We start from the raw sequence: 23,981 nt of genomic DNA on the forward strand, positions 1-23,981 counted from the left end.
GTATTCACCCAGGACACACACAGTTCAGCAGGGTAGTGACCTATGGATGTTAAAACAGAGTTTCTTTTGCTGTGTATCTAAGAAAAAAATATTACTGTAATCCTGTTAAAAAACCTAGTTTAGATTTTTTACGTATCTAATTTTGAGTGTATTTCCTGGGTGAATAGAAAGGCTTGGTTATAACAGCTTCAGTTCAGTCCCATCTAACTGATATATTTTGTCAGTGGGAATGAGAGGGAATAGGGTGTTGGTCTCTTAAAATCTAATCTTAGTACCTTCCTTTCTTACATAATGAGAGAAGATACTCTGATGGCTGCTGCCTGATAGGTCAGTAGAGCAGTAGATTAGTTCTGCTGCTGTACCAGGAGGAAGTCAAAGAGTTTAGTTTCCTAGATACTGTGTTTAATGTAGAAGGCTGGATTGGCACACTTTATATATATGTAAGATATATGTGTGTATACCTCTGGGCTTTTTTGAGAGGTGGGTTGTGTGTTTGTTTTTAAGACCCATGCCATTTGGGATTTACAAGGAAAGGCTTTAAATATGTTAATAGATCTATAAGGAGAATTGAGTAAGATTTACTGAAAATATTAACAATGCTGCTTATTAAAGTGATATGCTGAACAATGAAACAAGGAGATGCTTCCCACAAGTGATAAGCAGTTTGCATAATCTCGTTGCTTAAGTTGTCCAGGATATGTTTTTGCCAGCTCAGGAAGCAGAAGAAAGAAAGTTTCAACAGTTTGTAAACATTACCACCCTCAAGAATCTCTGTGAACACAAGGATGAGATAAGACAGGCTGTAGGGCTGGTTGCCTTGTTTATTTATTCTACTGTCCTGCAGTCCCATGTGTGCTGAAAAACACTGAGTCAGTGTTGAGTCCAGTTCAGAAATGTGAAGGCTTCACTCAGCATTGGGCAAAGGGGGCCTCTGCAGACAATTATCTGTCATTGAAAGAATTGAGACACAAGATCAGATTTTCTTTGATGGGATGTGCAACTGTAGTGATGTTCAGAAGGTCATTCCTGCTCTCTAGAGAAGGGGTGGTATCAGCCGGGTTTCAGATGGATTTTTATCAGTGTTGATGTGAGGAAATGGCTTTCCCAGCTGATAACATCTTTGACCGAGTTTCTTGAACCCTTGACCTTTATCAGTCAAGGTATAAAATCCCCTTGTTAAAAATAAATCCCCAAACAAGTTACATGGAAAAGAAAGGAACATGTTCCTTTCAAAGGAACATGTTTTATAATATTATTTTACCCAGAATGCTGCTTTATTTGTTACAATTTGAGATTTTTATTGAGATTATAAGAATAGCAAGTTATTAAGAAATGCCTCTATAAAAGCTGCACATCAAGCCCTGCACTCACATTCCAGGTAACCTCACTGCCCTCAGCACTCCTAGAAAACAAGTAAATCAGTTGAATAGCTATGTATTGTTGTTGTATGTTGCTTAATCATACTATTTCACCCTCCAGGTAGCTGCAACTGTTCTCACAGGGCTTAATAAAGAAGCGTTTATGATGTCAGTGTCAAACTATGCATTTGACTTGAACTATGCACATCACCACATAAATGAAGGGTGTTAACAGAAGGCTGGAGCAATATAATTTCCCTCAGTAAAAATTAAATTAAGTTCAGTTTCCAGAGTTATGATGTTCCTGTAGATGGAGGGGACTTCAGGTAATGGAACTCAGAACCAAATTTACAATTTGACCAGGTCCACAGAATTCATACAATAGCATTATGGGATTGTGACTACTTGGAGAAGTGGTCACCCATCCCTGACTGATAACAATCTAATAACATCCTTTCTTTGTTAGGTTTTAACTAAAAATTCTTTAGGAACTATCAGTTCTCCATGCTCTGCGCTTTGTGAATCACTTATGTTGGGGATTCTGATGTTTGTTGCCTGCAAATAACTATTCTTTCAGCTTTGTGAGGCAGAGCATCTTTAAACTTGGGACTTTACTGCAGTCTCGGAGAGAAGTAGACATGTCACTGTCACCAGTGGATTTCCCTGTCCTGTTGTGATTAATGTGGCCATCCAAGGATTCTGAAAGGGAAGTTTGGTGGGTTGTGGTCTGATCATCCTATAATAGAGAGAACCTGTAGCTGTAGTGCTGTGTCAAGGCTTGTACATGATAAATATGAAAGTTAAAGCCTTAGTAGGTATATTTATTGTGAATGACAAGGAGTGTTAATTTACACTCCTTAAAGAATGTACATCATCTCATGTGTGTTTTCACATGCTGAAGTCCTCTATCAAATCCTGCTTTAAACTGTGCAGCTGCTGGAAGTGAGGCTGTAAGGTCAGGATTGTTGAAGTTGGCGGATATTAGAGCTTGTGGAAAAGATGTTGTAGGTCAGTGCAAGGGAAACCCATGTCAGGGAATCCTTATCTGAAAATGCTCTCTGGCTTTTTGTTTGCTTTGTAATGTCAAAGCAGGGTCAAGAATGTGATCTGTATAGACAGAGTTTTGAACATTTTGAGTTTTTACAAGAAAATGTTCTTTTTGATGTGTAAGTCCCATATGATGGGCTAATGCCTTTTGGTAGGCCAACTGATAGAACTGGGAAGTGGGGAGAAAGATGCTTTTTGCTCTTTGTCATCAGATGTTGGTACAATAAAATTATTTTCTGTCTCTGTGAACCCTGTCATGCTTGTCTCATGGAACAACCATGGTGGTAGTAATGCTACTGCTACTTTACGTAGCTTAAGAAGTGTATAATCTGCATGTTATTGTCTCTTATGAAAAAAAAAAGCAACCTTTCAGACCCAGGGTAGATCTTCCTGTTTTCACAAACTAAAGATAATAACAATCATTTCTCTCACAGGATCCCCAGAGGAATTTTAGTTGGGCAGGGCAGAATGTAAAGTGTATGTGATTTGGAGGAGGAGGCAATATGCCATGTATTTTTGTCACATTGTTCCTATAAGAGAGATTATGCTGGGAATAGGAATTGCAACTCTTAGTTATGTTTAAGTTGTGTTTTCAAAGTCACATATGCAACTCCTCAGGTTAGAAACTTCTTTTTTTTTTGCCTCCTTTACTGTGAAAAAAATAGGTTTGTGCAAGCATTCTATCTATTCTGTCATCCTTCCCAAAAGCATTTAGATACTTTGATATGTTTGCAGAACCTGTAACTGAAGGTTAGAATAGCAAAAATAGTTAAGTGTATATCAGTGGCTGGTTAAGGTGAAAAAGACAATATAATATCTTCACTGAAGGAAGAGACACTTGCATTGACTCTGCCATGGTTACTCTGCTGCACATCAAGTCAGCACATGTGCACTGGTGGACATCTGGCTGGTCAGTAGTGTGAGCATCAACACGTGCCATGTCCTTCCCAAGTTGGCAGAGATTGGGAAGTGTAGGGGAAAGAAGGGGAGAAAATGGTGGGTGAGTTAGTGAAGGCAAAGATGGAGTGATGGATTTAGAGTTAGCTTGCTGGCTGGATGAAGGATGATAGGAAGATCTGCAGTTTTGTTACGCCAATGTTAACTGCCAACACAATATTTGGGAAGGCCAGTAACTTTCAGTCTGCAGAGACTGTGTGTCATCATATTTTGCAGATGACTTAAATCAATTGCATTTACAGATATGTATATTTTTAGCAGTTTTTAATTTATTCTATGCGTGAAAGTATTTTTCTACTTGTTTAACTGAAATATTTAATGATAAAGAGAACATGGAGACATCAGCAGAAATTCCTTTCAGAAGATACAGTAAAAACAGGTATTTTCATCAGCTTTACCAAAGAGCAAATGGGGAGAGGGAAATCCCCCAACAAATGCATTGAAGAAAATACTTCTAATATTATTTGATACCAGATAATATTTAGAAAAGAAAGGAACTACGCCTCAAGAAAATGATGCCTAGTATGCACAATTTCTTGTTGTGATACTTAAGGCAATGAGATTTTAAGGTTTACCTTATATGCCATGTATATTGATTAAATACCAAATATATGGTGGCCATTTCTAACCATCATTTACTGTATTGATTTGTCAGCAGTGGAACTGTAATAAAAAAAGCTATTGATTTACTGTCCTTATTTGCTTATGGGCTTTTTATTAATTTTACACATTGTTTCCTATTTCTAGATTATAATTTTTATGTGTTTCCTCTCTTTAAGACAAGTCTGGTCCTCTCCGAAGTTAGAAAAGAACAACGAATTGAGGAACAAAGGAATGAAACCATCAGCTGCTTCCTGCTAGTCCTTAAGGAGCGACAGAGGCTGCGTAAAGAATGGACAGTAAGGTGGGAAAGACTCCTATAAATCCCCTTGCAAGTTGACATTTTCAAACAATTTTCAAAATTTTCACTGTTCAAATAGTAATTCCTTGAATGGAATCGTCAGTGTTTCTGCTTCTGATTTCAGAGTTACTTTGTGGGGTAGACTGCTCCCTTACTGTGCTCACATAATGGAGGCCATTGATAATAGCTTGAGGCAACATATATATATTTGAGGATTGGTGCCACCTCAAGTGCCCTGAGGTTTTCCATATATTGCTGACAATATGAGCAATGCTCTTTGCTGGCATGCTATGCTAATGGACACACTGCTTGGCTGCTTTCTTCGTGATCCTGCCATTTTCTGTGGGATCCAACTGGTGTTAACTGGGTTGTGTTGGGTGAGATTGGCATGAGTGTTTGTATTGCTGGAGTTCATATTATGACTGGTTTATTATATGTAGTTCTTAATAGAACTCATTGCCATGGTAATAGACCAGGTCAACAATTTTAAAAAGGTGTTTTTGTTTCTATTTGGAAAGGTTTGTTACTGGAATGTAGCCTTAATGCATTTCAGAAGCTACAGCTACACCATACTTTTGGTTTGTTCAGAAATAGGTGAATAGAAACAGAATTTCCACCATATGCCACCTTATGTCCTTCTCTTTAGCTATTAAATGAGTTGATGTCACCCTTTTCCACATTTAGTTCTAAAAGCTTTAGATTTATACTCATTTCATAATCTCTTATTATTTTCTTGTTTATGATTTACATTAAGTATCTATCAGTCTATGAAATTTTTCTACCAAATGTACAGCTTTTCTTTTAAACCAGGTGTTCTTATTTATAATTAAATACAGCTTTTAGTAAAAAGTAATTTTTAATGCAGTTTTTGTAAATGAGATTTTTTTAAAATGAGATTTAGCCCTTAATTGGCATTATTTTTTTACCTGCACTAAATATTCCATTTAAGGGAGCTCTTTTGTGGTTTGTTGTAGTTCTTGAAAACTCTGAGATAAATTTTTAAAAGAAATCTATAGATTTTGGGTCTGACACTTGAGTGTCTTTGCTGTTCCAAACAGTTACAGTGAGTGGACTTGAAATATTTTAGAAGCTTTAGATAAAATATAAGCATTATAACATGTAATCATTTTGCAAATTAGAGGCTGCATTTTATAAGTTTGTGTTCTTATGAGTATGGAATGTTTATTTGTGTATTACTCAGTTAAGATCTCCGAGTAAAATATTGTCCATATTATCATGTGGGTTTTATCTTTTTTTTTTGAGGAATTTAAGGAGTTTTTAGTTGTTCGAGGTTTTTCTTTTTTGCCGGGGGGGGGGGGGGTGTGTTGCCTTCCATCACTGTGCTTGCTAAATAATGCAAACATTTTGGCCCCGTTGGAGACAGGGGAAATCACTCAAGGCTTTTCTGGGACATTCTGTGCATCTTTGCTGTGAACCAGAAGAGGAGGATTCTAATGAGTGGAATATCATTTTAGTGTTCCTTTAGTTTAACAATAATTCCCTAATATATGAAGTCATCACAAATCATAGCAGCTGGGGGTAATTTGAAGATCAGGTGGGTTTCTGTGTTTCTGGCCTCTACTTGCTGCTTGGAGTGCTCCAAGGCTGGAACCAGGGCTGCAGTTGGAGCTGTAGCCTCGTCCCTGACAGAGCAGTGCTGCAATTTTGGGGGATGGGGAGAGGCACAAGCAGATGAAGTACAGGCCTTCTTAAAACTAAACACCTGAAAGAAAATTTCAAGAGCATTGTGCCTTGAAAGTTCTGAAAGAAAGTGTCCTTTGAGTATTAAATATCCATAATCCTTTTTCTTTCTATTTGATGTTTCCCATTCCAGTGACCTATCTGAGAGTCTCATCCATATGAGCTGCATAAACAGGCTGTTACCATACACCTCACTTTACTTCATCAAAGCTCCTGCTCCATGTCTGGAATGAAACACTGGCTGTGGTAGCCATCGAGCACACGGTGGTGAAAGTTATAAAACGTCCGCTGTGGTACAAGCAGGGCTGCTCATGTTTTAGAGATCAGTCTATTGTGTACTTTGGAATTACATGAGAAAAATGTGCTTGGACAGGAAATAATTAGCACTTGTCAAAGGGCAGGCAATAGGTTACAGTATTTTACTTTCAACAGGCTATCAGGGGATCAGCTAGATTAGATAATAGAATTTTTTTTCCTGTGGAAGTTAAATACAGATGACTCTAATTACCTTACATTGTGCATTAGAGAGCAGATTATGAACAGTACAACTTCAAGAAATTTAGGTCAATGAAGGGAGGGCAGCTGGAAAAAAACTTTACTCTGTATTTGGTCTTTGTAGAGTTTTGTAGTCATTCTGTTCTTTCTGGTGCTTTATTTGTGTCATTAACACCTGAAATGACACGCTGAGAACTGGTAATACAAATTGATTGAACTTTTAGAAATTTAGCCTTTCTCAGAGAAAGGCATATGGACTGTTCTGATATGTATCTACATGGTTAAAGCATGCTCTTGTGTTATGTGCTTAAAGTTGTATCAGTGTTTCTGCATATTAATGAACTGAAATGACTCTTTGAGATTTTATTTCAGCTCCACAGTCCAAAACACGTGGCAGTGTGCTTAGTGTTTCATATACTCAGTGTTTCAGCTCAGCATTTCATATACTTTTGAGGCAAAGATGTCAGTATCTCAACTATCTGAGCAGGTCTTTTAGGGATTCAAGTTGTTCTCTGAGTGGTAGTGATCCAAAATACTTCAGGTAGGACTCAGTGAATGTCTTCTGAGTGTTAACAGAAATGGTCCAGAGTTTCTAAAGCCCCAGATTTGTTTATACTGCGTGATAGTGCCTGATGGACAGGTTGTTATAGCTGTTAAAGAGCTGCTCTAGCCCTTTGAACTGACCCCTTCTTGACCTCTCCTTATAGAAGGTCACTGTTCACCTTATAAAGTGAGGGGAACCTTGGATTCTACTGTAGCAAATAGACGGTGAAGGGAACAGCTGTGAATTTTGGACTAACCATGCAAACCTGTATAGACTTTTTAGGGTCACTGTATGATAATGAAAATTGCTACCAAATTATATGGAAATTTAACAGCAATAGTGGGAAAGAGAGGGTGGAGTCTAATGCATTTGGTTTGATAAATGAAGTGTGAAGTTACCCATCTGGCTCTAGACAGCCCTCTTTTTCTCTACGAAAGGGAAACATTTAAAAATAACCATGGTACATCTAGAATCAATGACCCATACAGAGAGCTGGAATAGATCAAGATTTAATGGTGACTGTGGAAGAAATTATCATTTGAAAAGTGAGACAAAGGATGAAAAAGTACAGTTCAATATCTGCACCTGATTAATTTTTTGAAAAGGGCTTAATATTTTTCCCCGTTGATGATGCTATTGCCATTTTTTATTTTACTTTTTAACTGGAACCAGAAAAGTGGTTATATCATAAAGAAACAGTTTGGCCAAAAAAAAAAAAAAATACTTGAATTTCAAGAGAGGATGTTTCACTTTTCTCAACCAGTAAGTGCCTGAGAGAACTGGACTATAGTTAAATGGAATTGTAGTTCTTATCTCTCCGAATAGAACTTGTACCATGTTATAATAACATTGTCTTTAATGCTTGCATGACATACTGCACTTAATTGCTTAATTGGTTTTTGTTGTATTTTTCATAGATGTATATTTTCTACCAAACTAGTTTATCATCAATAAATCAACAATAGATTAATTTAAAGTAGTGTTTAGCTGCATTGAAGTTATTGACTGCTAGGAAAAAATACGGTTGGTTAAACCATTCCTAAAATATGTCTTTTTTTAAATGGAAAAATTTTATTAGTACAAAATGATTTTATTACGACACAGACTCTGATGTCCATTTTGCTATTTTCCTCAGTGAAATTGTACCATTTGTCTTAGGGGAAGTTCAACCACATATTGGAAAATGTAAAGTTTAGGAGAAAGACACAATGGAATGGAAAGTTTGATAAAATTATTTATGATCATTGTATTTTCATAGTTTTGCTACTCAGCCAAATTCTGAAATCTTAACTTCTCACTAAATCATCGTGTAATGACAAATTGACATAGTGAAAACAGAATAAACGTTCAATAAATAATTTGTACCAAAGTAAACACAAAATTCTTCTGGTTCGTGAGATAAACAGCAGAAAAGTGTTAATTGATTATATCTTGTAAGAATCAATAACTTATAACCTTGCATCATTGAAATAACACAATAAAAATCTATTTTTATGAGGTCATCCTACAACCCATAATATTTTGTAGATTGGGTCACTATATTTCTAAAGTTGTTATATTCTTCCATCTTTGCACAGCACTGAAAGAAAGAACCTCTTACTCACAGCAAATCATATTAGTTTCAGGTTTCAAGTCAGACTTGAGCTATAATTCCTCAGCGTTTTTTGCCTTTGTCAAACCCCTTCTTAGATCTCACAGTTTTGACATAACAGTGTAAAGGTATGTTTGTTTTTTTTTTTTCTAGCTACAGTGAGCAGTTACACTGTGAAGGTACTCAGCTCTCAACAGTGAAATCTGAATTTTGTGTGGATATTTATATAGGAATTTAAATTATAAGTGCCTACTGTGAAATTGAGTCCTATTCTGTGATAACGCTGTTCTGTTCTGTGAGAACAATGAAGAATCTTAGAGTGGAATCCTAAAATAGTATGCATGTTAAATGAGAAACAAACAGGAGGATTTTATATATTTTATTTTCTGTTTTGAAGAAAAAGTTAATTTTTTTTCTTACTACTAACCTCTTTATACCTTGGAATTTTAGATTGCAATTAAGAAGGTAATTGAGGTAGATTTTACTCTTTTTAGCTCCAGTAAGAGAAAGTGATGTTGATGTAAAGAAGGACCGTGTCTTCTCTGTAACAGAGGAAAAGATGATGGGTTAAGAAGTTAGCACGGGCTTTGGGAAAATTGGAGCTTTTTTTCTTCCCTTTTGTCTCAGACTTTGTGTATTTTGAGGAAGTCGCTGAATGCTAGTTTTTAAATGAAATGTGATAATACCAGTTGAAAGACTGGTTGACAAATACTGAATTTACCCTTTCACAGGCCTGGAAAGAAGATAAGTATATGAAATAATGTGAACTCTTCAGAAACTACTGCAGTGGGATCTACATTAGTTCCAAAATTTAACAGACAAACTGCAGAGGCATCAAAGTTTGGCTGAGAGTGAGTGGAAGTATTTGGGTTGTTTAAAACTTTTGTGGTCTCTTTGCGTAACATACAAATGACAGATTTTTATTTTTTTTTCCATATGGTGGAATCCAGGATCCATGTTTCTGAAATTAGTAAGGACTGCAGTACATACAGCTGTGTGATCTCCAGTGGGCTGTTTTTTTTTTTTTTTGATAGTTGTCCTCTCTGGACAAAAATGTGTGTCAGCAGGAATGGATACTGAGTAAGTTAGCAACAAGCATAGACCAAAATTTTCATTCATCATTTTGGAAATCATAGGGAGGAAAAAAAATATATTTGGATTCTCTGATATTCATGTTTTGTATGTGTGTGTATGCTCTTTAAAAGAAGGAAGTGAAACTGTTCAGCATCCAGTATGTAACCTAAAACAGGTTTTCAGAAAGTAAATGTACTTGGACTGTGTGCAGAAAGTAAATTGTGGCTTAGCTAGTAATCCTGTGTACTGTATATTAATCAAGAAGATGCTTTGAGACAGACTGAAAACCAACCTTGCAGCTTTCAAATGAATGTAGAAAAACACTGCGGCTTCAATGAAGTTGTCAGGTCTCCTGCTGTAGTTATGCTTAGACATCAGCTGCCTTGATTGACCTTTGACTTCTCTCCAGTTGCTTATTACCAGACTTCTTTTGCTTCTCGTGACCCTTCCTGTTTTCTGCCTCTGTCTTTCACCTGTGTTCCTTGTATGGAGGAGTCATTGAAGCAGCCAAGCTTGGGATCAATAGGTGCAAGTACTCTACGGAACAATGGAAATGCGGCTTGATTAAATGCTGCTGTTTAGCTGCTCCTTTGAAACTGTCTTGACCCTTTACCCTTGAAAAGACTATCTGTTTACAAGCTGTGGCTGCTTACAGAAAATGCTGCTTCTTACCTTGTGATGTCACTATATACGCAGGAAATATGATGCAAAAAAAGTTATTTGGTGTAGGGACCTAATCCAAATTATATTACAGGGCAGTCTAACAAAACTTGCAGAATTTCAGTTCTGTGGTTGGCTTTTGTCTGCGTCAGACTCTTTCATTAAGACCCTTCATAGGGATTGTTTGCTCTGAGAGTTTACTTTATCTTTTTAGTTCAGTTTTAATGATTCACTTCTGAAAGCCACAGAGAGATGCATCATCCTATACCTGAATAACAACTGAATCAAACTTCTTTGACATTTTCCTTTTTTGATTTCTTGATTTTTCTTCTTCTTGTGCTAGATGGGTTTTTTGAAAGATAATTCAACGGCAATTCAAAAACTGGCAAATGACACAAATTTAGTCCTTATTTATAGTGCAATTAAAGTTTAAAAAAGTGATAAAGAATTTTCCCACTCTATCAGAGAGCATTTGATGATTTATTATTTTTATGTTTGGTTTTACTTGGACAGGCTTTTAAAGTCAGCATGGGTGACATTTCCTTATTTATGTAAGCTCTCATAATTGCAGTAGAAGAAGGATAGTTAGTGTTGTTTTTTCCATTGCCTTGACAATGATTTTCTCACTACCACTGGGAGACCTGCATGCTGGAAATTGAGATTATTGCATTTCCAGGCTGCAGGATACTGGAGATTGACTAGATCACAGAGGTGACAAATTTATAATCTGTGGAGACAAAGTGTTAGCCACATCATCAGACAGTTGAACCAAAAAGTAGCATTAGCATCAGCTGTCATCTTTCCTGTAGGAGAGAATGGTGTCCCCCAGAGGCAGGGGGAAAGGAGAAAAGCTGGGAGAACTCCATGTTGTACTGTGCTCTGTAGCTGCCCACATTAGCTAAAGACCTGGTGTTATAGACTAGGGATAAAGTGTGAGTGGTCCAGTGAATGAAAAATTATCGTGGGTTTATTTCTCTTTACCCACTGAGGTTTATTTTGTGCAATATCAATCCATACTTTCCTCTGCCTTCAGCAAAATGTGCTGATGTCATGATATGTAATATGTCTATTGAACTACTGGCAAACAGTATGAACTAAACCTTTGTCTAAAACTAGACATTAAAATCAAGAGTCTAAAACCAGAATTCTCTCTTTGTAAAATAGTAGAAGCCTTATCCAAACAGGACTTTACTGTAAATGTTGTTATCACCATTATTGTCACAGCTTTATCTGTCATAAAACTGAATTAAATAAATTTAATTTGGAGGTGCATTAAATAATCTGTACATTACCAACACTTACAAAACAGAGGGTAACATAAAGGGGTTCCCTTGCCAAATGGTGTGCTGATCCTGGTGCACCATTGATGAGCAGATGCTTACATAAGTTCATGACTTAAGTCTTAAATGCTGTCAGCTTTGTGTTATTAAAGTTTTTCCACATGCATAGAACTTGATGGCTTCAGGGATTGACAATGAAATACAAAGCCTTTTGCTTTCAGGTCAGCAGTTTAAATATGGTTCAGGTAGGTAGTGCCAAAGATTATTCCCGTTGGGTATCTGTGTTTGATGGCCTATGTAAAATGCATCGGTTCTCCAACCCTACTAGGCAGGTGTGTATATCACATAAAGCAACTGCTACAGCTGACACTAATAGGTACCCTTGCTGGCATTTTTGGAGCAGCCAAAAATTAAATGGATGTAGGAATTGAGCAAGATGCTGAGAATGCTCTAAGCAGTCTAGACTGTGGTTGTGAGGTGATGATAAGCCAATGAGTGTCGTGGCTGACTGTGGGCAGAAAAGGGCTGTCAGTCTGCATTGCTCCACAGTTTGCTTGCATTGAAGTTATAGTAGCATGCACAGATAATCATATGCTGGGAGAGAGGCAGGGTAAATTACTGGACAATCTTAACAGGATTGACGAGAGGGAAGTGCAGTCCATGGGGAGGTCTAAGAATGGGTTGGAGGTGTATCAAGTAATCAGAGAAACCAGTATAAACTGGAGAATAGAATTAGATTTACTTGCTTATTTTCACTACTAATGAGATCTTTGGGGCATTTGAACAGTTTAAGTTAGCTATTATTATTTGTTCCATTTATTTTGTCTGAATTTTCAATAATTAATCTATCATTGATGTGAAATTATTTTAAATGTCATCATAGTTGATCATTTAATAACTGAAAAAGGAAGTTGGCATTTCTTAAGCTTAAGAGGCTCTGTAAAAACATAGAACTTGAGAACCTGTTATATAACATGCATTGTTTTCATATTCTTTGTCTTATTTTGGTAAATGGCAGTAGCCCCAAATGGCAACAGTGCTTAAAGCATATGTAATAGTAACAAGAAAATCCTACTATTCAGTAACTCAACCACCTGAGAACTCTTCTAGAAGTATGCAACCCCCAGCTTGTGACTGAGAGTACTCATATTTCCACATTGCTGTATTTTAGAGCTTGTCTAGCCCGGAGTGTGCTGGAGCAGATAGGACTTATGGGTGGAAAGGTGTTAAACTAATAGTGGTGTACATCAGTGATATGATTAGAAATTGAGAGAAATAATTGAAACAAAAGGTATCTTGAAAAGATTGAGAAACAGGCTCTCAAAATACAGGGTTTGTGGGGGAAGCTAAGAAAAGTCTATTTATTCAGTGTTGAAATGAAGGCACTAATACTGGGAGAAAAGAGTATTCTGTTGGAAAATGAGAGTTCTGAGAATTCTAAGAGCTACTAATAAGAAGGTATTCCACTTTTTCTGCAAGAGTAAGCTGAGTGGATCCATCAGTTATGCCCAAGAATATGCTGGAGTTAGCTCCAAATTACACTGGAGGGCTTTTTCTTGTGCAAGTTTAGCCAATACTGTTAAAATTTTTGTCAGTTGTTTTCAGGCAAGTCAACATTTTCTCATTTTTACTTTCTCACATATGTCACTACGTCAACATTTGGTCTTTCTGAGATCTGAAAAATATTCTTATCAGAATTATTTTTTACCTCCTAATTAAGGTGGATTTGAGCAAGTGCACAGGAGGTGTAAGGTACTCAATGTATCCACTCCAGCAGAGATGACTTGCTGGCTGCATGGCATGTTTATTGTAAGATATAGTTTACTGCATAAAAGATCTAACCATTCTGTATTAGGCTCTTCTGAAAGCATTTTAGGTATTTGCCCTTCTTTTTATATTTGGAAATACAGATAATCCCCAAGTCCACTTGTGTATTATTAATGATCGATAGGCAGGTTGGAGGAGGGGAAAGGAGGGGAGAAGAAGGATTTGAGAGGTAAGAGGGTGCAATGTTGGAGAAGGTTTTAACTGTTTTGCTTGCCTGTAGGTGACACTGTTGCATCATTTATCTGTACGTTTTCACATATGTTGTCCAGGGACAAAAAAAAAGTTTCATTAAAATAATTTGAGAGATTCAAAAAAAGTACATTTCACTAATGATTCCTTAAGCCTTGGCTAGAGAGTAGAGTCTTAGATACAGGCAGATGAATTGCATGTTCTCCTTCCCAAAGATGGCAGCAGTTTATAATATTATTTCTGATTAACTAGCTCACTAGCATTGCATCTTCAGTTCAGTATTCCCTTGACAGGCAAGAATGCTAAAAAGATTGCTCTGCATGTTTCTGAAGACTAATGTAATAAACCAGGATGATAATACACTGATGAAAAAAAAAATCTTAATTTGCTGCTAAGTTACAGCAATATAAAGTTAAAATGTTTTTCTTTACTCAAGTCATTTAAATTAATAATGTGTGCCATTAACTGAAATCTCACAGAGGATTTTTTCTGATTTGCCATTAAGTCTGCTGGCTGCAGCGAAAATGAAATATTCTATGAGGCTTGAGCAATCATCTATCTCTAAGCTACAGTGTGCCTGCTGCCAGATGTTCAGGTGCTGGTGCTGCTGCTTTGACATGTATATCTCTTCCAGGCAAAAAAAACAATATATACATCAGTCCAGGTGCAAGGTGGCCTTGCCAGCAAACCTGCCTCCTCCTAGCAGTGACACTCATCCACTCCCCGTCAGAGTGTGTACGTTGGAAGGGGATTGTAATTAACCCCTGGAAAGCATAGGTTTCACTAAAATGATGTGCACAGTAATGATATTGTTAGCTTCCTTAATTTCCAGTTTCACCATCAATTATGCCATGTGTTTCATCCAGTTGGTGCTACCCTCCCAGTGTTAATTATAACCTACAAGACTGTTACAGTTAATTTTATGGCAAGCATATTGTCTCTTCAAGGCTCCACAGCAGCTCATAAATTATCTTGAAGGTAAAATGTAACTTGGGGAACTAGTTATGAAAATTCCATCCATCTCGCTTAGGAGGTGCAGCTGCTACTGTCAGCTGCCTCGCTGCTGCATTGTGAAGGAATTATGGTGGGTCAGGTTTAAGAGGCGAGGCCCAGGCTGTCACGGAGGAGAAAGGCTGTCCTGGCCCTGTCAGACAAGTACCTTCTGCCAGTCCCTTGTGGTTTCTCTTTGCAGGCAGTAAAAGGCAGGCGGTGCAGGTGGATAGTCCCCAAGCTGTCTCTATTCATTACTTTACAGAAACTTGTTTTAGGTAGGCAGGTACGGAGACCTTTTCACTGTTGTCATAATGTTAGGCATCATCTGCAAAGTGCAAGATAGATAACTCTATAAATAACTCGCTGTTCTGTTGGGCTGGGGTAGTGGAGAAAAGATGATTAGCACTGTAGAGGCACATGAAATAGCTCGCTGGTTTGTAAAATGACTGTTGGTTTAATTGTAGCAATAGCTTGGTCTGGAAGAGCACATCTGTTCGCCTTTATTTGGAATACACAATAAGAGGAGGTGCAATTTCACTGCTAAGTAATTTGTGTTGGAGTTTCACATTAAATAAATTAGCATGGGTTTATATGGGCATTATTTATGACATCTCTGTGTGTATCCTGTTTTTTTGCTGAAAGAACTTCAAACGCTCATTTCTTAAAAAAAAAAGGTGGGGGGGAATAATTAAAATACAGCAGCCCACAACTCAGAACAATGAGATCGGTGTTCAGTACTATTTAAATTTTTGTAGTACACTTTTATTATTACTATAATGCCTTATTCTGCTCTTTATAATAATAATAATAATACAGGACTACCATAGAATATAATGCCTTGTTCTGCTATATTTCTTCCTTCAATATTTTGTATTTCAGTAGTTTTAAATACTGTTAAGCTTTGGGCATTCCTTTAAGAATAAAACCAAAGTGCAAATTGAATTTCCTGAGAGGCTTTTTATTCTTCCACTCCTTTACCTTTCAAGAGGCATTCTGTGTTTACAGTGTTGTTTCCTAACCTCATTTACAGCTGGGAGGGCATATGAGAAGGAATACTGAAAGCTGATACTTTTCCATAGGCAACCGCTGTGCAGATGTGAGTGTGCAGACCCATTGTGAGTGAGTAAATGTTATGAATTCAGTTGAGAAAATGAACAAACACAGTAATGAAAAACAGTAAGGATAATCCATCTAAATATATGTTGTTTGTTTGTTTTGACAGTCTTCATTCAGTTTTAATTATTTTTGATCATTCATTATACAGCAAAGAAAAAGTGTTCAAAATAGTGCTGACATTGTAAATTAGACCTCTTATATGTTTGAAAAAGGGGAAAACAAGGCTCTTGAGAGACTGAAAATTAGTATGCTTTTAATGTATGTTCTTTATTGCTTTTCCCTAAGAATTTACAGTAGATGTACCTTGTGATATCTTTTAGAGGTCCATTCTTTCCGCAGAGTCAACAGCACACAGCTTGGTTTATTCCCAGAAGAAACAACTAAGTTTCAACTGACCAGAATCCTGTATTTGTTTGTTTAGTTTTTTTAGAGGGAAGCTGTGCATTAGTTACAGCCTTGGGCAAAGTGAGGTGTAAAAACAGAACTGCCTCAAGAGCAGACCCAGAGGCATTGCTTCTAAGACAGTTCCTTCTTGGCTTCATCCTTTCCTTGTCTCCCACGGAAGAGAAGAGGGTAAATTTTAAGTGTTGCTGGTGTATCCCATTGAATGTGGGGTGGCTTCACCTGGTCATGTATGTCATTATCTCCTACACTGTAGGATGTTGACCTCTACACAAAGATTATCCATCAGTACTACCAAAGCAATTGTGGGGTACTTTCCAGTTAGGATTCTGCATCACGACTGGGAAGAATCTGCAGCTGCTGTGGGATAGTTCTCGGGAATTTGTGTAGGTAGAGAAGGCTGGGGACAGGAGAGAGGTCTGAGAATTTTGATGTCCCATAATGATTTCTTTAGGGAAAAGTTGACTGCTGAGCATCCAAAAACGTAACATTTATTTTGCTTAAAATCATGTGAAAATATCTGGTTTATCATTATCATCATCTCTTCTCAGCTTGATTTTGCACCACTGCAATATTGCTGAGTTTAAGAGAGTTACTCTTGATTTGAGTGTGATTGAGAAGAGAATCAGAGCATGGGCCTTGGTAAATATCCTCTGCATTTTCTTGTGATGGAATCTTGGACTTTTATTGTGACACTGTTGCAGAAAGATGCATCCTATTTGAAAAGTCTTTATGGTTTTAATTTGACACATAAAATGGTCATTACCAAAGTCATTCTCTTTTAAATATAAGAAATCTTTTTTTATGCAGTTGAATAGGAAAACCTTTTTTTTTCCAGAACAAAGTACCTTTATTTCTTGGCTCTTGTCCAACTTTGATAGGTAAAAACTGAATTTGGAAAGAGAACTGTGTAGAATTGTGAACTGGTTTTTTAGGAAAATGGATTGAAGTAACTGTGAAATAATCGGAAAGAAAACAGCTTAAGAGTTGGATCCAGACTATTCAGTTTCACAGGCAAACACATTTAAAAAATGTTGCTGTTTCTTGCTTAACATGACTCAATATGTTCTATTATCAACCCAAGAAAAACTGAATTTTCAAAATAGCCTCAGTATTAGTCATTAGATTCCAAAAAACATTTGGAAAAAAAGGATTTGTTTCTGACTTGAGTCTTATTTATGACACACAGAATTTAGACTTTTTTTCTTGTAAAAGAAGTAGTTTAAAAGAATACAAACTCAAATGTTTACCAGTTTAGTGCACTATCAGCCTAATGAATTTCTAAGGACAAGAATAATTTCGAATATAAAAGGGATTTAAATCAGTGATAGGTTGTGCAGATTAGTGTTCAAGCTTGATGCTTCAAAATGTATAAAGAAACTGTGATTTTTTTAATAGTGTTGCAATATAAAAAAAAGGGGGGGTTGAGTTTTCTCCATGCTAACAATGAGTTTTAGGTTCCTGTAGCATGGGGGTGGAGGTCCTCTGTGCAGTTTGAATTTTGTGAAATCAACGGAGTGCTGAACACAGTTGACCATTTACTCATTCAGTTTGCCCCTGAAAACAAGTCACAGTACTGCTTATCTCCTTTATTGTGCACTAATATAGGAAATTCTGGTGTGAAACAATTTTTATAATCTTTTATTTCACAATATTCCCATACCTTGCTCTTTTTTTTTTACTCTGAGATGGAGAATCACTGTTCTTCACTGCCGTTTTAGGGCCTTCTGCTCTGTTTTTTCTCTGTGGAAGAGGGCTGCTCTAAAATTTGCCTTGGCTGAGAAGTGTAAAACTTGGAGTAGGGTTGCTTGACTACCATAATACCATGCAAATTGAATTGTTTCTGGCTCAACAGAAGTATGAAACAAGATCATTTCAAGAACATGTATAGTCTCTTGGAAGGAAAATGTAAATAGAATCACTTATGTGTTTGAGTTTTCACATGTTCAAGGCAAGCTACTGTGAAGTGTATGTCTGACTTTTAGCATGAATTCAGGTCCTCTTTGTCATTAGTCATTCAGTTTAACTGTGCACACAGAAGTACTTTGTTGAAGACATATTCTATTGATGGATTTGGACTACAGGGATTTCTCTCTCTCTACGATGTCCTTCTGTAAAAGGAAATCCTCTTGGTATTTCACCAGAGTATTTTAAAGCAAACCAACAAAGTGACCAAAACAAACAAAAAAGTCCCCCGAAAGAAAACCAAAACCCCCTTGAAATTTATGAAGTACCTATGTTTGTGAAATATGTAACTTTTCTTTTTTCTCACTAGAACCTATTAGCATATGCATTACCATGCTAACATAGATGCTGATCTTGAAAAGTGCTGACTTTCTGCAGACTCTTAATTGCTAACTGATATGGAAAATTCTAATCCTTGAATTTTTACTAATATTTATTTTTTATCCTACAGAAGGAACTGTAAGAAAACAATATGCTGTAAAATATTTTTTAAAAAAAGTTTAATTTCTTAAGTGAACAACTTTTAAAAATGTGTCAGTTATTACAAGGGGCAGTTGAAGATGAATACAGAAAAATAATTTTGTTTGCCTACTCATATTTTTGCTCAAAGCCTGACCTTTTTTTAAGCATATTATTTTTCTTTGTCACACACAAAAAATAACCCTACAAGATTTATTGGCGTTTGTATGGAAAAAATGAAAGGATTTTCATGTTTTGTAAGAAACTTAATACACTCTCACAGATGGCCCAGCTCAGGTGTGATTTTAATTATGAGATAAAACAAAGCCCAACACAGTAGGAAGTAGTCTTAATAAACGGCCTGAAGCTTTTGTCTTCATGTGTCAAAAAGCCTTTTTATTGCGTGATGAATTTTTTTTTTTCTAGCTGTTTCCAAAAAATGGTTGGAAAAAATACAAGGGCTTCCAAAGTTCAAGTGAATTGTTTTGGTCAAGTGAAAAATAAGAATTTTTTTTCCATTTCATTTTTCCTGCCAATAAGTTGAGGCTGCTTCTGGCAAATGATAGAAAAAATGCATTAATAATAATTAAACCTGCAAGGACACTAATGCTTTATTTATAAGTTAAATAATTTTCTATTTAGATGTTGTCATTGTTTATTGGTGTATCACACTGGTTAGTAGTAACAAAAATTAAGAATTTGTTAAGCCTGGCTTAAACTGCACTATCAGAAACTAATATTAATTTAAAGCTTGCTATGGTACTCAGCCTTCATTATTAAAACACAAATAGTATGATCCTGTTGTTAAATATTACTAATATATTATAATAATGTTGTACTGTCTTTCCCTTAGTGGGGAATTATGAGGACCTCATGTTAGGACCTCAGTGTCCTGACATAGTTAATTATCCATAGATAATGGTTTTCAGCAGTAGCTGTTCTGAACATCACAACCTCACTGTTAAGGGCTTAATAAATATTTGCAGACTCAGGTGCAGAGCACCTCCATCCCCCTCTACAGAAGCAAACAGCTGGGGTTGCTTTCCTGTGCTATACATCACATACAGCATCTCATTTGTTGTGGCAAACCTAATGGTGCAAATGGCAAGTTTTATGTCCTGTGCTATACTGGGCTAATGTTTGTTGCAGATATGCTAACTTGCCTTTCAGGAGTCATCTGTCTTTTCTAGTGCAGAAATATCTTGGAAAGCAGAAACTTCTGGGGTTCATTTACTTGAATGCTGTGTAGATTGGTAAAATCATTTAAGACTTCATTTTAGAGTGTATAACTGCTGTCACCTCCGATGCTGGAAGGTGGAAAATGGTAACCAGATGGTTCACAATTGAATTGTGTATCCACAAGCTTATTTTTAGGGAACAGTTATTTGTAATAATTGTTTCAATTATAGGACAGTGAAAAGCTTAATCTTCATGAGCTTTTACAAGTAATACAGGTTAGGGATTTTTATTTATGTGTGGTTGAATAAGTTTCATGGGAGGAAGTACCCATAAGGTTCAGGTAGCTGTGCATCATCTTAAATTATGGCTTGGAATATTGGGTTATTCTTACATAACATCCCAGATTTAATTGCTGTTGAATAATGGAGTGAAAGGATGAAACTCTAGGTTTATGTTTGTGGAACTAAGCCACATTCAGAAAGAGGCATTCTATCAGTGGTACAACTTTTATGGTCTTTGGTGATTAGTCATCAGTAAGCCTCTCTGTCTAACTAGTCGCAAAAGCAGTAATATTCAAAATGTTACTCAACAAATTATTTAGCATTCAGTCCAAAAAAAAAAAAACAACCCAACTTAAATTCTTCATGTTTTTCTCATAGATTTTAATGCTTTCAACAAAGGCCTCAAGGAAAAGTCATTTTTTTTTTTTTCCTCTGAAGTTTTCCATTCTCTGCTTCTTCCTTGTCCTGCCATCCATGCATCCTTGGTCCTAGTCCTTTTCTATTTGGGGATTTTAAGGGTTATATTATATTAATTAATCTCTTCCAGTCATATTCATCATGGGTTATGAGAAAGTATAATATAAAAAGTAGTCTATAATAAATAATGATGTGTTTTAAGCTTTTGACCACGTGCTGACTGAGGGAGCATTTGGAAGAACAGTGTATGGTCCATGTTCTACAGGATTTAGAGTCCAGTTTAGGCAGGAAAATTATCCTTGTCTGTCTTGTTCTGTGTGCATTAAGCACTGTGATTCTCAGTTTGTATAATGACAAATGCTGTATTAATATTTATATTTTGTAGGAAATCAGTTGTTGTTGAGTCAAGGGTAGTGATCATATTTGCCTTGCTGGGTGCCTTGACTTGCATGGGTTGCCATGAAGCATCATCCTTAGCACCAATTAGCCTGGTCTCTGAAACACTTCTGACTGGTTTCTGGTTGTCAAACACACAACTTTTTTTTATTCTCACTATTTGGAAAACTGTAGTGACCGTAGGAACCTTTGTAAATCAGTGTTAATATTACTGTGAGCTTTATGTTTCAGTTGAAGTTGTGGTTATGGTGTTGCTTACTCAGTTATGAGTTTGGTACAAACCTTGAGGTAGGAATTTTCATTCTGATGTGCATCCTATGCACAATAGGTTATGTCTTTCTACTTGTTAACACAATTCTGGTGATTTACTCCGAGTGAAACAAAAGCTGGCAACAGTGGTCTTTTTGTAAGTGGTGATAGGCTGTCAGTCCTAAGTGTTATGTCTTCCCGTGGAACAGAAGACACAATGGCAGTGCTTGCTTTCCCTTGACTGTTAATGGTACAAACCTAAAAGTTACATGAAAAACACAGATCTGACTGTAGGATTAAAACTCAATAAATATAATTTAACTCAATTATATATCTTTCTAATTGGTTGCACTTTAAAATTCTGTTGTAACTATTCTGTTGGTAACCTATGCCCCTTTGAGTCATTAACAGAATGTAACTGATCTTCATCTATTTTATTGGGGGGGGAGGAGGAGGTTAATCTTCAATATAATCAACGCAAGAAACTTTTGGCTCATGAAAGTAAATGTTTTCAATCCTTTGTTGTCAGATCCCACAATTTTCTCTACAGCAGACTTAGATGAAACAGAAAACTGATACACTGAGCCACTGGAATTGCAGTCTTGCAATTTAGAAATATCCACTTTATCCCTTATAATTTCTTCACTAAGATTCTTCAGTCTGAATCTGATATAGGTAGGAGCCAAGACAAACAGTAACCATTTATAATCATTCAGAACAGTTTGGATTTCACTAGAATGTAAAGCCAAAGAGTTCTTGGCTTTGTTTCATGTGTCTTACAAGGATAGAAAGTGCATTTAAATTGTAGTACTCACCGTGGCTGCATGTTTCTGTAGTATCTGCAAACTTTTATTTTCAGCATTATAAAGGTGTGAAAATACTAGTACAGTAAACTTTTCTCAATTTACCAGCTGAAGAACTTGATGTAAGATCCTCTGGCTTGCTAGAAAGAGTGTCTACAAAAATCTATCTCCAGTCCTTCAAGCATGAGTGAGAATGCAACAATACCAGTGATGCCACACGTGCTTATATGAAGGAAAGGGCAGGTGTGCCTCTGTTCTGTGTGGGGCACTGCCCTGGAGTGCTGACACCTATTAGAGTTTTGATCCTTCAAAACACTTCTGAATGCACGGCTAACCTGGGGTTTTAAAGAACAAGTGCTGCAGCAGAGAGTATTTGCAGGACTGAGACATAAAATTTCTTTAGTGATTTACTTTGATTGTTTTAGAGATATTTCCTAACTAGCTAGAATAGCTTATAGTGAGTTTTCCAGTTGCATAGCACAAAAATGGAAAATATATTTCTTTTCCTGTGGGAGTCTTAGTTATAGAATTATAAAAACTATCAAAATAGGCTCTTCCCCTCATTTTTAGTAAGTTACTGCCCTACCACTCAACATGCGTGTGCATGCATAGCTCATGTTGTGGTATGTATACTGAATTGATACATAATGAGTCCTTCTAGTAAGGAGAGTTTGCCAGAATATCATTCAGATTTGTCTTGTCTTGCCCTGTCGTCCTGAATTATAAATAACTTGAGGTTAGGAGCAATAGTTTAATTCTCTGTACCTCCAGGAAGTTGTTTTTAGTATTATAGGTAAGACTTGTTTATTCTACCTTATATAGCACTTTGAAATTCCTAGATGGAATTGCCATGCAATATATATGACAATAAAAAGAGAGAAGCCTCATGTTTGCAAAATCTATGCTGGGAAAGCATTATGGCAAAACCATTGTAGTACTGTGTTCTTTGCAGTTGAAACTTGTGAAATGTTTTGCTCTGGACTTAGATAAACTTATGGTGAGCTTTCCACATCTGGGGTCAAGCCCTGGCAAAAGTTGTGTTATCCTTAGACTTGAGCTGGGCTGGCATTTCTGACAGACGTGTAAACAGATGCAAGCGTTGTTGCTAATGACAGGTGATTATAAGTGGCATGGGTGCCAAGGTAATTAAACCATGCCTTGACAGGAACATTTGGTGAAATGGTATTTCAGCATTAGAAAAATCGTTGCAACGCTTTTTTTTCCCCTGCTAAGCTGTAGACCTGAATATCACTCATTTTGATTCTTTGGCCACAGTACTCCAAAACCTGCTCACTGCTTTACCTATAGAAGTGTTCAGAAATAGTTGAATTGCTCTGCTACGTATCAGTGGGGTTTTGGAGCTTTGAATCGAAGCATCTGCTTCTGGGAAGGCTTTTAGCATATAAATACAGTATAAAGTCCAGCACGGAGGGATTGGTGATGTATTATCTTGCTTTATGACAAGATAATGGTTACTGTGCCAGATTTATTAATGGCTGAATTATTGTGCTGCTGTTTGTCATATATTTCTTATTGGACATCTTAACTGCTTTTACTGCTGCAAATTATAGTTTCTAAATCTATTTAAGATTTTTTTGTGTGTGAATGTACTTCACAATGAAATACAGTTTATTCTAAAAGTGAAAATAATGGTTGCTTTAAAAGTAATGCACTTGATATTAGAACTTTTATGAACTCCAGGCAGTATATTCTCAGATCTTTATGAAGCAATTTCATAGTTTAAGATGACTTTATCTTTTCCATTCTTTCTGTAGCTGATAGTGAATAATGCTAGTTCCTTATTGATGTCAGAATTCCTAGCAACTCTTTATTTAAAATATTCAATCACATATTGCATGAGAGCAGTGGAAAAATTTGGTTTAATCCCATAAATTAATCAAAATTGATTTAATAAAATATGAAATATCTAGTTTAAGGATATTTTCCCATTATTCTGTGTGAAATTCATAATAATCTTAGGATGGAAACTAACTGTTCACACTATTGATGTTCCTTTGGTTTTTGCCTCAGCCTTGAAGCGATCAGTGTTTAATATAATAATCTAAGCTAAAATCCTGGACTTCTACCAAATCTGGG

General features: G+C 36.4%; 1 protein-coding gene across 6 annotated transcripts in view; it reads left to right on the plus strand.

The window, feature by feature from the left end:
• The window catches only part of FTO (FTO alpha-ketoglutarate dependent dioxygenase), a 236,438-nt gene that overhangs the window by 97,033 nt on the left and 115,424 nt on the right, over positions 1-23,981 (plus strand). For 4 of the 6 annotated variants that reach the window (XM_064671173.1, XM_064671171.1, XM_064671174.1 and 1 more), the window contains exon 8: positions 4,142-4,266. In XM_064671173.1, coding sequence (XP_064527243.1) covers positions 4,142-4,266 — 125 coding nt within the window. Of the gene's footprint in view, positions 1-4,141; positions 4,267-9,325; positions 9,539-23,981 lie in introns of those variants that run through there. The other 2 variants (XM_064671176.1, XR_010434330.1) reach the window with 2 other exon arrangements.

Source organism: Pseudopipra pipra, chromosome 14 (genome assembly GCF_036250125.1).
Source record: "Pseudopipra pipra isolate bDixPip1 chromosome 14, bDixPip1.hap1, whole genome shotgun sequence".
Lineage (NCBI taxonomy): Eukaryota > Metazoa > Chordata > Aves > Passeriformes > Pipridae > Pseudopipra > Pseudopipra pipra.